This window comes from Medicago sativa, chromosome 4 (genome assembly GCF_051527215.1).
Source record: "Medicago sativa cultivar Bolivia chromosome 4, Bolivia_mono, whole genome shotgun sequence".
Taxonomy (NCBI): domain Eukaryota; kingdom Viridiplantae; phylum Streptophyta; class Magnoliopsida; order Fabales; family Fabaceae; genus Medicago; species Medicago sativa.
Window position 1 is genome coordinate 14,514,396 of NC_140752.1, and position 14,495 is coordinate 14,528,890.

General features: G+C 35.8%; 1 protein-coding gene and 1 pseudogene across 2 annotated transcripts; one reads left to right on the top strand and one right to left on the bottom strand.

Moving 5' to 3' along the window:
- Window positions 1–377: 377 nt before the first annotated feature.
- LOC146926563 (putative serine/threonine-protein kinase PBL1) lies at window positions 378–5,448 on the bottom strand. 2 transcript variants are annotated; one of them, XM_085758851.1, is made up of 5 exons: window positions 5,255–5,448; window positions 2,635–3,301; window positions 1,847–2,104; window positions 1,348–1,467; window positions 378–1,213 (listed from the first exon to the last, which is right to left on the bottom strand). In XM_085758851.1, the coding sequence occupies exons 2-5, from the start codon at window positions 3,268–3,270 to the stop codon at window positions 599–601; spliced, it is 1,629 nt and encodes a 542-aa protein (XP_085614977.1). In that variant the 5' UTR covers window positions 3,271–3,301; window positions 5,255–5,448; the 3' UTR covers window positions 378–598. The 2 variants fall into 2 exon arrangements, with proteins under 2 accessions (XP_085614977.1, XP_085614978.1); XM_085758852.1 differs by having other exon boundaries at window positions 2,635–3,304.
- Window positions 5,449–7,839: 2,391 nt separating this feature from the next.
- On the top strand, window positions 7,840–14,495 carry LOC146926564 (uncharacterized; annotated as a pseudogene).

Here is a 14,495-nt window from a genome sequence, read left to right on the forward strand (position 1 = left end):
TGATTGCACAAATCATCTAAATGAACTAACGATGACGATAACAGCGCCATACAGATGGACCCAAACAGAATGAAGAACAAAAGAAGACAAACAAGAAATCGCGATGGGGATGAGGAATAAGAAAACCCTATCCTGAATTCTGATTTTTGCAATCTGGGACCAAAATGGTCTCTAACTTTACAGAGTGGGAATCCAAACAAAAAAGGGAACTAAAAGTGAAAGTTGTTATATTTGGATGACGAAAAGTATATTCAAACCATACTTTATATATCTATTATCAAAGATATACATATGTCTTGCTTCAAGACCAAATTTCATTGCACCTTTTATATGTCCTAGTAAAATCTATGCAATTTTCTGTTATACCACATATTATCTTTTTGGTAATGGACAAAGGGAGTAAAATGCTAAGACCATATAAATGTTTATAAAAATGGAGTAACTAATTGAACCAAGGGGACCAACCTTTGCACTATGTACAAAAGAGCATCCTCTCTGCATCACACTGAGGGATGATTACAAATCTTTATCTCCTATAAATCTCTGTTGAACTACACCAAAAAAAGAATAACAAATAAAAAATGAACACTATAGACAATCAAAATCCTTCAACACTAGCCTTCCTAGAGGCTGACAGTGACTTGCGGCTTTCTTGCCTATCAAGCTCCTCCAAATAGAGGGTTGAAGAAAAAGCACGAGGCGGAAGTTGAATTGACACTCCCGACCATCTTGGAGGTGAGACAGATACCAGGGCTCTGGATGATGGTGATGGAGAGAAACTCGGCCTTGGTGCAGGATTGTTGATACCGTTAAGACTTGGTGATCTCGACATTTGTGCTGGTTCTTGCAGCGGGAATCTGCTAGAATGCTTCAAATCTTGTATCTTTTTCAGCTGCTCAACAACTGTTCCCATGGTTGGTCGTTCTGATGGCTCCATTTGAAGGCATCTTTGTGCAATGTTAGCTATTGTACTCGCCGCTTTAGAAGGAAAGCGGCCTTTAAGTTGAGGATCCATGATCATTGACAAACGATGATTATCAGACAGGAAAGGCCTGCTCCACTTCACCAAATTTCTCTCTTCCTTGGGGTGACGGCTATCGAGATTCTTTCTTCCTGTAAGTAGCTCTAGAAGGAAAATTCCGAAACTCCATACATTGCTCTTCGGAGTAAGCATTCCTTTCTCCAGTGTCTCCATCGATAGGTTTCCAACGGCCTGAGCAAAAACAAATTCATGACCACAAATTATCGAACAGATATTCATGATAAATATATTAAAACGATAGAGAATATAACAGACTCTAGATTGATATTTTAGAGTAACACTACAGTATAGGTCAAAGCACTTACAGATGAACTGCTTGAAATCTCTTCCTTTGGAACATGTCCAACACAACCATATCCTGAAAGCTTTGCACTGAAATCTTTGTCAATCTGAATGTTAGCTGTTGAAAATTCATTATACATTGCCTGCAGACACAAAAGAGCGATATCAACACGGAGAAAACCACATATTTGATTGAATAATAATGTGCGAAAGGAAAGTCAAAGGAAACAAAATAGCTAATCATGAAATCCTTGGCATTATCCAGTCCATATTATGACCTATCTAGCACCGAAACTTCATATTAAAAGCATGTCCGGTGTCTTCCATGGCGACATGTGTCTATGCCTGACACCGAAGCAATATCGACACATGTGGTTACTTACAAATAAACAAGATAGGCAGGTCCTTTAGCTCTCACTGAGTGAGATCTAAACTACACATACATACAATAAACAGAAAAGGTAGAGATAACATGAGGTTTCTTCAGGTCATTACATGACTCTAAAATTTCATACTAATTACCTGAAAAGGCCCTTCTTCATGCAAGAAAGAAAGACCTAGTGCAGCACATATTGCAATTTTCATTCTTGTATTCCAATCAATTGACGGTCCATCAGATCTCCCATACAATAAGCGGTCCAAGCTTCCATGGTATAGCCTCTCATAAACCAACATTCTATGCTCTGAACCATCACCTGCGTGAAATCCTAGCAATCTACAGAGGTTTGGATGCTGCAATGATGCAAGAGTATTAACCTCATTTATGAATTCCTTCAGGCCCTGAAAAAAGACAGAATTTTAGTCCAATTTAGAATTTTTAATGCAAAAAATTTCACAATACTAACAGTAATAACTTGTTCTTATGCTTCAATCAGAAAGTATCCCAATTCTTAACAGTTTTCACTCAGCACCACAAGGATTTCAAAGCATATTAATATGCATGGATTGGAGACATAAAAGAGTAAGGAGGATAGCAAGTCGAAAGAAGAACTATGCTTAGACAAGGCATAAGAGAAAGGTGAATGACACAAATTTAAAAAACATAAAAATAGTCTAATTCCTTTATTGCATTTATTGGCAAATTCGACTAAAACAAACACAAATATAAGGTTGACATATAACAAATTTCATAAATAACAAAATACATAAAACGTAGAATTCTAGTCATTCTAAAAAAATAAAGGCAGCAACAATACCCTATATTTGATAAGTTTGCACCATTAAGATGACCAATTATGCAAATAGCAATTCGTACATGCAAGAGAATACCAAGAAATGAAATTAAAATACTATAGTACTGAGAAAAGTACCTGAGATGATGGGCGAAGGCGTGTGACAGTAGCTTCAAACTTCTTTGAACTTGAAGTTGAGGTATCATCACCAAAGGAAGCTTTATACATGGTGGATGAAAGAGATTCTGACATGTATCGATCTGAAGAGAAATTGAGGCAAGCAGCAGCAAGTTCATCATAAGAAAAGTTTCGCAGTGACCCAGTTGGTGGAAGCGGCAAAGGTCCAGAAGCATATAAAGGACTACTAGCTGTCCCCGACTTAAAGCTTCCAACAGTCTTCAGTGTACCACCACCCTTAGGAGATGGAAGCGGTAAAGGTTGTGGACTAGGCGAACGCTGCTCCTTCCATGACCCAGTTCGGTATTTTGACCCTTCTTGTTCTTCATACTCAATGGTGGCCAATGCATCTTGTTCTGCATCATCAAGACTCGATGGAGCAGACAATGCTCGTATTCTATTGTTGGTGGCTTTATTACTAGGTTGAATGGGTTTCACTCTGATCTTAAAACTAGGAGGCGCAGACTGGAGTGAGCGAGTATGAGTTTGGGGTTCGGGCAGTACTGTAGGTGAATCCTCGCCAGGGCTTACGCGTTTTACATACACAATCTGATCAGGCTTTTTCTTCTTTCTCTTCAATATAGTAAAACACCCCATTCTATGTACTGAACTAGGATGTTATAGATACCTACTTTTGTCCGCAAAAACAATAAAAGAAGCATAAATAAAAGTTGTATCTCGAACAAATGTACTGAAATTCAACATACTACAGTTTGATAGCCCACAAGAAATAATGCTAACATGAGTTTTACAAAGACATATTTTGACACCCCATTTTAAATCTCATTAAAATAAGCTAGGCACTTGATAGAGAAATGCTCAAAAGAAAATGGTGAAGCATATGTCTGTCATAATTTACTCCTAAGTTATGCTTAACCATGGTTTTCAAATCATGATAATTGTAAAACTCATGAAATATGTTTAATAAAAACATAAAGCTATGCATTGAAATAAAATAATCTCTTCATTTCCATTTTTTTTTTTTTTTGAAGAAGCTAAATTAGCCCAACCAGATTGGCACCGGGGAGAATCGAACTTGAGGAGGAGCATACTCCAAGGTCCCAAATCAACACCACCCGACCAACCCATGTGGGTTAGGGTCATTTCCTTTTCTATGTAGATAAATTATTAGAATTAGATAATTTTTTATTTCTCAAAATCGATTACTAGATAATGGTGACAGCAGCCCTAATTTTTGCTGACAGTCATTTGTTCCTCGGTTGCTGTCATCAAAGATCCAAAAATTTGCAGCATTTTTTATCTCTCTCTAACCCCACTACCCATATTGATAATGCCAAACCATCTTTTTTTTTTTTTTTTAGGGAAATGCCAAACCATCTTAACACCAGAGGTTTATCGTCATCAGAGCGTCAAACAACCCAATGCCCTAATTATTAATTCACTGTATCTTTGTATATGGGCAGTGCTTGACGACGCACCTAACTTCTAAGCACTTCTTTCAAAAGCCATCTTCATTCTTCGTAGACCTGTGCCAATGAGATCCCTGCCACACTCATTCCCCGTCCCTTTATTGTCGCTCCACGGTGGATGTTAAGTTCCCTATCCCTCAGAGATACATACTATAGGAATACAGCCGTATTAAGATTCCTATGATTCCAGGGTAATTCCAGTGAGTTGGTGTGTGTCAGTGTCATTCTAAAAACAAAACAAAATTTCATGTGACCTATATTGTTGGATTGAGGCCTAACAACTCCATGTGACCTAAATCGTAACTCACGCAATTCTGATTACCAAGTGCCTAACGACTGTCTATGGTCCGTCCTAGTGAAAAGTAACTAAACAAACACACCAAACTTTTTTTTTCCATTCCTTATCCCAAACTGTGTAAAAAACAGAGTAAGACACCAAAAATGGTGGGACCCCTTCCCGAACCCTGCATATACGGGAGCTATGGTGCAACGGGTTGCCCTTTATTCCTTATCCCAAACTATTACTAAGAGTCTAAGACTACATGATCACATAAGCATTGGTCGGTCGTATCCTTAATTGCACGTAAATCACAACAATTATTGAACAATTAGTTAATCGATCGCCTTATAAACCTCATTTGCAATTTGTATCCAATATCCATCACACTCCAAAGAAATGGTTTAATCAAATTACATAATCTTTTCCATCTCACTTCCAAATTTCTACAACAAATATTTAATAAATAAAAGCAAAAAATAAAATAAATAATAGTATAAAATGCTTATTTGCAAATAAATAGAACTACCCAAGTTCTAAAACCTTACTAGTTTAACTGCATGAATCTCATCCACAATAATTCAGCTACATGAATACAACACAGATCCATAGTATCAAATAAATTTCAATATAAACCAATTTATTCAATATATTAAGTTAACAAAAAAAGAGAAATTTTTAATCCAAAAAATTCATCCCCAACAATAATTTTCTAAAAAAAAAAACCCAATAAATAAAATGAGCAATACTACAAAATTACTCAAGAAATTGGAGGAAAAACATCAATACAAAAAATCAAAATTCATAATCAAAATTACATCAAAAAAAGCTAAAATTTCAGGAATCAAAGGGAAAGTAAGAAAATTGAACAAACCTGAACGAGGAATTGTAGCTCATGCAAATCACAGTGAAGCGATCACGGGTTGAAGAAATGGGTAAAAATCGAAACTTTTTTGTGGTTCTGATTCTTCCACGAAAAAAAACTGTTACAGAGTCAAAGAAAGCAGATTGAAAAAGCTGCGAAGTGAAGGTTTTGGAGAGAGAAAGTTGAAGAATGTTGAGAAATGTAGAGAGAGAAAGAGAGAAAGAATAGTTCTTACATATATGAGAGAAAATGGAAAATTAAATGAAGTAATTTAACATTGGTCAAACATATTCAAAATCATATTTAATTTATGTCATTAAGATATAGTTTTCACATTAAACACCCATGACCAAAACAAAATGTGTTAATCCAAAAAAAATCAATGACTCATGCAACTTTCACATTAATGTGAAATTTGTTTGATATGAATATGATAGTACAAGTTTATTCTGATCTTGATTAACTTTGGAGTCCAACTCATTTAAATTTTTATTATAAAAGAAACTAAACAATAAAATGTGATGACATTTACCATGGGAGAGGCTAATCCTTTCCCACCATAGGAAATGTGTTTTTTGACCATAGATATAATAATAAAAAAGCTCAATGGTTATGATCTTTTACTTGCTACCCTTTTTCAACTTTTTGGTTTTTTACTTGAAACAAAAATTAGGACCCCACAACATATAAAATAATGTTAAGTGAGTGGGCCATTTTTTATGGGCTTGTAGTCATCTCAAAATAAACTCACAAAACCTGAACCAACACTCTATCAAAACCCCCACTTACAAATTTCAATCTCATCATATAATCAAAACATTACATAATATTAAGATAAATAAGGTTTTAGTCCTTAAAGCATGTTTAAGAATAAACTATAGTGTTTTTGTATTGGGCCACGACTAGTAAATATTGTTTGATCGCTAAATGATATATTTTAAACAACCAGTAAATGATATATATCTCATTGTACATGAGATATTATGTTCTCTAATTCTTTTAAAAAAAAACTATGTTCTCTAGTTAAATTTGTATAAAAAATAATTAAATAAACAACCAGTAAATGATATATATCTCATTGTGCATGAGATATTATGTTCTCTAATTAAATTTGTATAAAAAAAATTAATTCAAAAACGTTCAATGGCGTTGCAAAAATATATTTTTTGGTTGCAAAAATATAAATTAATACTCACAAACCAAAACGTACAAGTAACAAAAAATAACCAGAACACATAATTTTTTCCCGGTGAATTAACATGTTTATCAGTAGTATCGTGAAACGTATAAAATATTGAACTTCTGCCAATAAAAACTAAACATTAATTGCAAATGTCCTTAAAAACATTGCAAATTTGGTCAAAACTCGTAAATTAAACCCTTACCATAAAAAAAAAAAGTTTGTCAAATTAAAATAAAAAGGCTAGATATCAACAAAAAAATAATTACGTGATAAATCATTTACGTGTTAATGGGTGAGGTGCATATATGATTTCATAGAAATAGGGGTTGTACTAGTAAACTTGATAATACTATTAAATATTAGCTTTTTTAATTATTGAAAAAACAAACAAAATAAAAGCAACTTGTTTGAGTGCCACATGGAGGTAAAAAGTAACATTTCCCATGGTGGGAAAGGATTAAGCCTTCCCATGGTAAATGTCACCATAAAATGTTAGCCAAGATTTGTTTTTCCTTTTTGAACATCGTCCATTTAGATGATATTTGTATGTATTGGTATTGAAAAGGTGTAGATACACTCAATTGCATATCATCTTTTACCTATATAATAATGTATAGAAAAAAAAAATTAACATGTGCAATAATATTGTTTCTTAAAATACTTTAAATATTTAGTCAAACATATATAGATAGATAGATAAACATTCATATTTAATGGTATTGAATATACATATTTTTATTTTGACTAAAAAAAATACTCTTTTATATTTATGAAAGTTCTTATGAATGACATTTATTTTCTCTAATATGAATAACACTTTTTTATTATAGACGACGTCACAAACACAATCGGAAAAATCATAGACATAAAGGGAAATTCATGGATAATCACACAAAAATATCAATCCACCTATTTTGGCATTTCCAATGACCTCAGAGACGACGATGCCACATTTTTTTCCTCATAGATCTTGTTAATTAGAGGTAATATATTCGAGACATGTTAGATACTAAATTTAAGTAGGTGAAATGTTAACGAGTGTCTCCGAAACACTTTTTAAGTACCTTTATGATGTAGGAGGGATTCTTTAGTAATTTTATAGTATTTTATTTTAGCCAAATCTTAATAATTTTCTAGAACTTTCTATTATTATTTCGTTTTATTTTATTTCGGTTCATGAGTTTGTTATTTCTTTTGCTATTTAAACAGAACAGTATGCAGCCTAAGAGACACTTTTTGATTCAATAAAATTATTCGAGATTTTCTCTCAATTCTGGTTGCACTTTTTGTCGCTTGCAACCTGTCAGTTTATCTTTTAGGTTTAGCGTTTGCTAACCCTTGCTTCCGTACTACGTTAGTTGGCATAAGAGCAGGTAGGTTTTCCCTATTCTTTCGTGAACGTGATTCAACCATGGGAGATCAACCAATTACCAGGGCATATTTTGACGGTTTGGCTGCAGCCATTAAAGTTGTAGCGGATCAGATGGTGGCTTTATCTACATCACGCACGACTACAATGACAGCGGTGGCGACGTTGACGGCTAGGGTCGACGACCTCTCTATGAACAACAGCAGAAACAACAACTGCAACAACGGAGGACGACCCAATCCGAATTTTAGGGTTCATTATGTCAACAACCCTAATTTTGATGATTCAAGTTCTAATGATGAAGAAGTTGTAACTGAAGGAGGAAGTGAACGTGGGAATCACCATGATTACCGCGTAAAGGCTGATATCCCATTATTCCACGGAACGATGAGGGTAGAAGAATTTCTGGATTGGCAGATCGATTTTGACAGATTTTGCGACGTCATGTAAGTCCCAGAACACAAGCTGGTCAAGATGGTTGCTATTAGATTGAAAAGTACCGCGACTGTTTGGTGGGATAAGCTTGTTGTTCAGAGTAATAGACAAAGAAAATGTCATATTCAAACTTGGAGAAAGATGAAATAGTTGATGCTTGAAAGATTTTTACCTGAAGATTACGAATAGATTATGTATAAGATGTATATTGAATGTGTTCAGGGCAAGCGATCAGTGACATAGTACACAACTGAATTCTTGCGTTTTGTTGAACGTAACAAATTGGGCGAGTCCGAGAATCAGAAAGTAGCTCGTTATATTAGCTGTTTGAAAAGTTCGTTGCAAGAAAAGATGGGATTAGAGACTATTTGAACTGTTGCTGAAGCGTCCAACCTAGCTTTGAAAACGGAATTAATAGAGAAATGCCCTAGAAATTTCTCAAATTTTAGAAGATATTCTCCACAGAACCAAGCTGATGACAAAGAGAAAAGTGCAGCAGTCAAAGATCAAACCATGTTAGCAAAGCAAGCAGTTCTGGCAGTGCACCTCCAGCCAAGTCACCCGTCCATAAACAGAACAACCCATATGCTAAGCCTGGTGGTGATAATTGTTATCGTTGCGGTGGGAAGGGTCACAGGTCCAATGTTTGTCCATTAAGGAGGGTTGCTGGAGTAGCAGAAGGATTGGATGGTGATGATGAGCACCCTGATGAGGAAGATGAATGCGTATGAATTGAGTTTGCTGAAGAAGATTATGAGGATAGAGTGAACTTTGTGATTCAGCGGATGTTGCTAGCATCCAAAGAGGAAGGGCAACACAAAAACGTATTTAAGACTCGTTGTTCCATCAACAACAAAGTATGTGACATGATAATCAATAATGGAAGCACGAAGAACTTGGTGTCAAAAAAATTGGTGGATTATTTCAAATTGCCCACAAAACCTCATGAGAAGCCATACTCTCTTGGTTGGGTCAGCAAGGGATCTCAGGTACGAGTGACGCTGTCCTGCAAAGTTCCTATGTCCATCGGCAAACATTATAGAGAAGAGGTACTTTGTGATGTTTTTGATATGGATGTTTGTCATATTTTACTTGGTAGACCTTGGCAGTTTGATAATGATATTACTTATCGGGGACGTGATAATGTGATGTTGTTTACTTAGGGCACACATAAGATTGCTTTGACACCTGTTTTATAGTTTGGTAAGAACTCGAAAGAGAAGAAAACGAGTTTCCTAGTGATGACTCAGAATGAAAAATAACTTGATGATGCTGTTACGGAAACTAAGTGTTTTTGTCCAGTTGTGATTAAAGGGCTGATGATTATTGTGAAAGAAGAGATTCCGATACCAGGTGAAGTCTTAGAGATTCTAAAAGATTTCAATGAGCCGATTGCAGATGAGCTTCCAAATGATTTACCTCCCATGAGAGACATTCAACATCAGATAGACTTGATTCCAGGATCTAGCCTACCAAACCTTCCTCATTATCGCATGAGTCCTAAAGAGAATGAGATTTTAAGGGAGCAGATTGAGGATTTACTAAGGAAGGGATTCATCCGTGAGAGCATGAGCCCTTGTGTTGTCCCAATCCTTTTAGTACCAAAGAAAGGAAACCAGTGAAGGATGTGTGTCGACAGTAGAGCCATCAACAAGATAACTATCAAGTACCCGTTTCCAATTCCCCGTTTAGAAGACATGTTTGATGAGTTGTCGGGGTCTAAGGTGTTTTCGAAAATAGACCTGCATAGTGGATATCATCATATCATAATTAGACCTAGAGATGAGTGGAAGACGACTTTCAAGAGTAAGGATGAACTTTATGAATGGCTAGTGATGCCTTTCGGATTGTCAAACGCCCTTAGCACTTTCATGAGACTAATGAACCAGGTTCTACGCCCCTTTATTGGATCCTTTGTAGTAGTTTATTTTGATGATATTCTGATTTATAGTAAATCCAAGAAAGAGCTCCTGGAACATGTGAGGCTGGTTTTGAGAGTTTTACAAGATAGTCAACTGTACATTAATCTGGAAAAAATGCACATTCAGTACCAACAAATTACTTTTCAGTGGGTTTATAGTTGGTGAAGAAGGAATCCAGGTAGATGAAGAAAAGGTAAGGGCTATGAGAGATTGGCCTGCACCCACATCAGTTACTGAAGTGCGTAGTTTTCACGGGCTAGCCACTTTTTATAGAAGATTTATCAGGGATTTCAACACTATCACTGCACCAATCACAAAATGTTTGAAAAAAGGAAAATTTAAGTGGGGTACCGAGCAAGAGCAGAGTTTTGCCTTAATAAAGAAGAAATTGTGCACCGCCCTAGTCTTAGCTCTTCTTGATTTTAATAAAGTGTTCCAAGTTGAATGTGATGTTAGTGGAATTGGAATAGGAGGTGTTTTGTCGCAAGAGAAGAAGCCAATTGTTTTCTTTAGAGAGAAGTTGAGTGAAGCTCGCCAAAAATGGAGTACTTATGACAAATAATTTTACGCCATTTTCAGAGTCCTTCGCCAATGGGAGCATTATTTGATTCATAGAGAGTTCATTCTATTTACTGATCATCAAGCTCTGAAATTTCTTCATAGTCAAAAGGTATTCAACAAGATGCACGCTCGGTGGGTGAGTTTTATGCATAAATTCCCTTTTATTATTCAGCATAAATCTGGTAATCTCAACAAGGTAGCTGATGCTTTAAGTAGGAGAGCTTCTTTGCTTGTCACTTTAGCACGAAAGGTTGTGGGTTTTGAATGTTTGAAGGAATTGTATGAGAATGATGATGAGTTCTTATGGGCCAAATGCAATGGCCGTCCTTGTGAAAATTTTCATATTTGAGAGGGATACCTTTTTAAAGGGGACCAACTGTGCATTCCTTGCTCATCCTTGAGGGAGAAGTTAATTAGGGACCTTCATGGTGGTGGTCTTAGTGGACACATGGGATGAGATAAGACCATTGTAGTCTAGAAGAAAGGTTTTATTGGTTGCAATTGAGAAAAGATATTGGAACCATAGTCAAGAAATGCTACACTTGCCAAGTTTCTAAAGGACAATCGCAGAACACTTGTCTTTACATGCCTTTACCCATTCCTGATGACATTTGGCAGGATTTATCTATGGATTTTGTGTTGGGTTTGCCTCGTACCCAGCGAGGTGTGGATTATGTGTTTGTGGTTTATTTGGACCGATTCTCTTAGATGTCCCATTTCATTGCATGCAAGAAGACTGCAGATGCATTGCCAAACTATTTTTCAGGGAGGTTGTGCGCCTCCATGGGGTTCCTACATCTATTACCTCCGACAGAGACACCAAATTCCTCAGTCATTTCTGGATTACTTTGTGGAAATTATTTGGAACATCACTGAACAAGAGTTCTACCGCTCACCCCCAGACTGTTGGACAAACTGAGGTCACGAATAGGACTTTGGAAAATCTAATTCGTTGTGTTTGTGGTGACAAAAAGAAACAGTGGTATTTGGCTTTACCTCAGGTTGAATTTGCTTATAACAGCATTGTGCATTCTGCTACCGGAAAAACACCTTTTGCACTTGTTTATGTAACGCCCTCTTTGTTATTTAATTATTTTTCTTGAAATAGAGTCGAATTATATGATTTATTTAATTATGCTGGTATTTTATTGGGTGGTTTTATTATTTATTAGACTATATTTAGTAGAGAATTGTAATTATTAGAATAAGTAGATTTGGGGGTTGAAATAGAAAGGAGAGAGTTATTGGGCCTAATTAGATTTAAGAAGAGAAGTTGGTATTATAAATAGAGGAGATATTAGGTTGAAAGAGGAACAGATGCAAAGACAAGGATTTAGAGAAAACAAGGTTTAGAGAGAAGAGAACAAGAGGAGAGAAGAACCAAGAGAGGAGGCTGCCAATCGGTAATTCTAAGGTAAGGGTGAGACTAACATTCAGTACTATTAAGTCTGTAATTCTGATAATTAGATTTAACATGTTGTAGGTTGAGTTTGTGAGAATCTGAGAATTAGGGTTTGAAGTCGTTATAGGTTGTTAGTTGAATAGGAGTCTATCAAATTCATGTCCAGTTGGTGTTCATTTCATAAAATAATTATAGGTAGAGTTTTCTATCAATTTTGGAATTTGGGTTGATGAAAATTGGGATTTAAGAGTGATTCTTAAGTGAAAAACGCATTGTTAAACTGATTTTTGAACTGCTGAGAAGCCTAAAATCGGCCACCGAATTGTCAAAATCGGCCACCAATTTATGATCTGAATTTCCAGTTTTAGTACTGCAAAAATCGGCCCCCGATTTGTCAAAATCGGCCACCGATTTTCTGTCGGGCCAATCTAGAAAACATTCACATTTTTCACCCTTTTCTGTTTTGAATTTGCCTTCGGTGTAAACATGAAAGTTTTAGATAATTGTGTTAGCTTTCTAATGGTCTTGGTTTGGCTCAAAAATGATTTTTAGATTTTGAGTTATGATGAAGATACTCCAAGTGGGTCTTAGTAAAACTTTATGAAAATTCAGCATAACTATTTCTAAATTAAACCAAAACTTATGGATTGTCTCCAAACTTCAAAGCTTGTGTACTATGAGTTCAATTAAGGTGTTTATGAGTATTTAACCTATGCTGTGATGAGTCTAACTAGTGGTAGGCTGCCTTGAATTGTTGCCTTGCGAACCTTTCGCACGTGTAGTCATGAGACGACCTTGGGGTAGGAATGGAAGTTATTGATGATGTTAGAAGCTGTCCAGAAGACTTGAATCAAGATGATTAATATTAATAGTAATGTGATGTTGTTAAATATGCACCTTAAGTATTACTTATGATGATCATGTTGATGCGATTCATTCTTTAATGATTATATGATGTATAAGAGCTGTTATTTGCTGCATATGTTGCTGTTTTGCTGTTGTTGACCATTAATGCCATAAAGTTGTAAATGTCGGTCTAAGTTGTAAAGTTGTAAGATGTCGTCCAAATTATTGGAGTCATATAAGATGTTCATGATGTTCAAGATGTTTAAGATGTAAGATGTTGAGTCCATGCATACTCATTCAAAGTTGAGGGCTTGATGCCCTGGAGCTTTTGCTCAAATATGTTGGGGGCTTGATGCCCTGGAGCCTTTTTACGCTCAAATATGTTGGGGGTTTGATGCCCTGATTGGTACCACATGCATTTGCATTGTCAAGATGATTTAAGATGTTAAGAGTTGCATAGTCGAGTTGAAGTTGCATAGTCGAGTCAAAGTCGTCAAGTTGTTAAAGATTAATTTACGAAGTTGAATATGAAGTTGTTTATGATGATGATATGATGTTACATGATTATTATTATGATATGTTGATGATGTTTATGTTGTTAAATGTAATTGATGAATTATATGCTTAATATTGTTGTTTGTGAAATCTCACCCCTTCTGCTTGAAAATGTTGCTCTTCGTATGGGTAACTTGCAGGTAACCAAGACTAGTTGCGGTCGTGAGTGGACTCCTCACAAGTGTGTGTCTTAGGTGCTCTGATATGTAACGAGATGGGAATTTTGTTGTTGCTTTCTGTTCCTTACGTATTATTTTTGAAGTTTTTAAAAATTATTGTTGAACTAAGATTTTATGAGATTTTATGTTGAGGCCCTTGTGCCAAAGATTATTTAAGATGTTGAATTATTCTGCTGCGAAGTTTTAAATATTACGTTGTTGGATTTTGAAGGATTAATATTTATTTAACTCCGTTTATGATTTGATGAAAAGAAATGTGACATTCCGTTTGTGTTGAGAAACTCTGATTTATTTTACGAAATTTTTATATTGGGAAAACGGGGTGTTACAGTTTACACTTCTGTCCCTAGGCATGTGGTTGATTAGACTAAGTTGCCTAAAGCTTCTGGAGTTAGCGTAGCTGCTGAAAAGATGGCTAAAGAGATTATGACTGTGAAAGATTTTGTCAAGGCTAAGTTAGAAGCTATCAGGTTGAAAAATAAAGTTGCTTCAGATAAACGACGAAAAGTCAAGGTTTTGAATGTTGGGGATGATGTGATGGTGTTTCTGCAAAAAGAGAGATTTTCCGTTGGTGCCTACAGCAAGCTACAGCCCCGCAAGTATGGTCCATTCAAAGTGACTCGCAAGATCAATGATAATGCATATGCGGTAGCACTTCCAGATTCTATGAACATTTCCATCACTTTCAATGTGGCAGACATTCATGAATACCATGCAGATGAAGTCCTTTATCAAGATGAGAACTCATGGTCGAGTTCTTCAGAGGTGGAGGAGACTGATGTAGGAGGGATTCCTTAG

Excerpts from the sequence above, each read along its gene's own strand:
- LOC146926563 (XM_085758851.1), bottom strand. The coding sequence starts at position 3,270 with ATGGGGTGTTTTACTATATTGAAGAGAAAGAAGAAAAAGCCTGATCAG. Across the intron at positions 1,468-1,846 it reads ATGAAGAAGGGCCTTTTCAG|GCAATGTATAATGAATTTTC; the intron begins GTAATTAGTATG and ends TTGTGTCTGCAG. Across the intron at positions 1,214-1,347 it reads AGATTTCAAGCAGTTCATCT|GCCGTTGGAAACCTATCGAT; the intron begins GTAAGTGCTTTG and ends GTTTTTGCTCAG.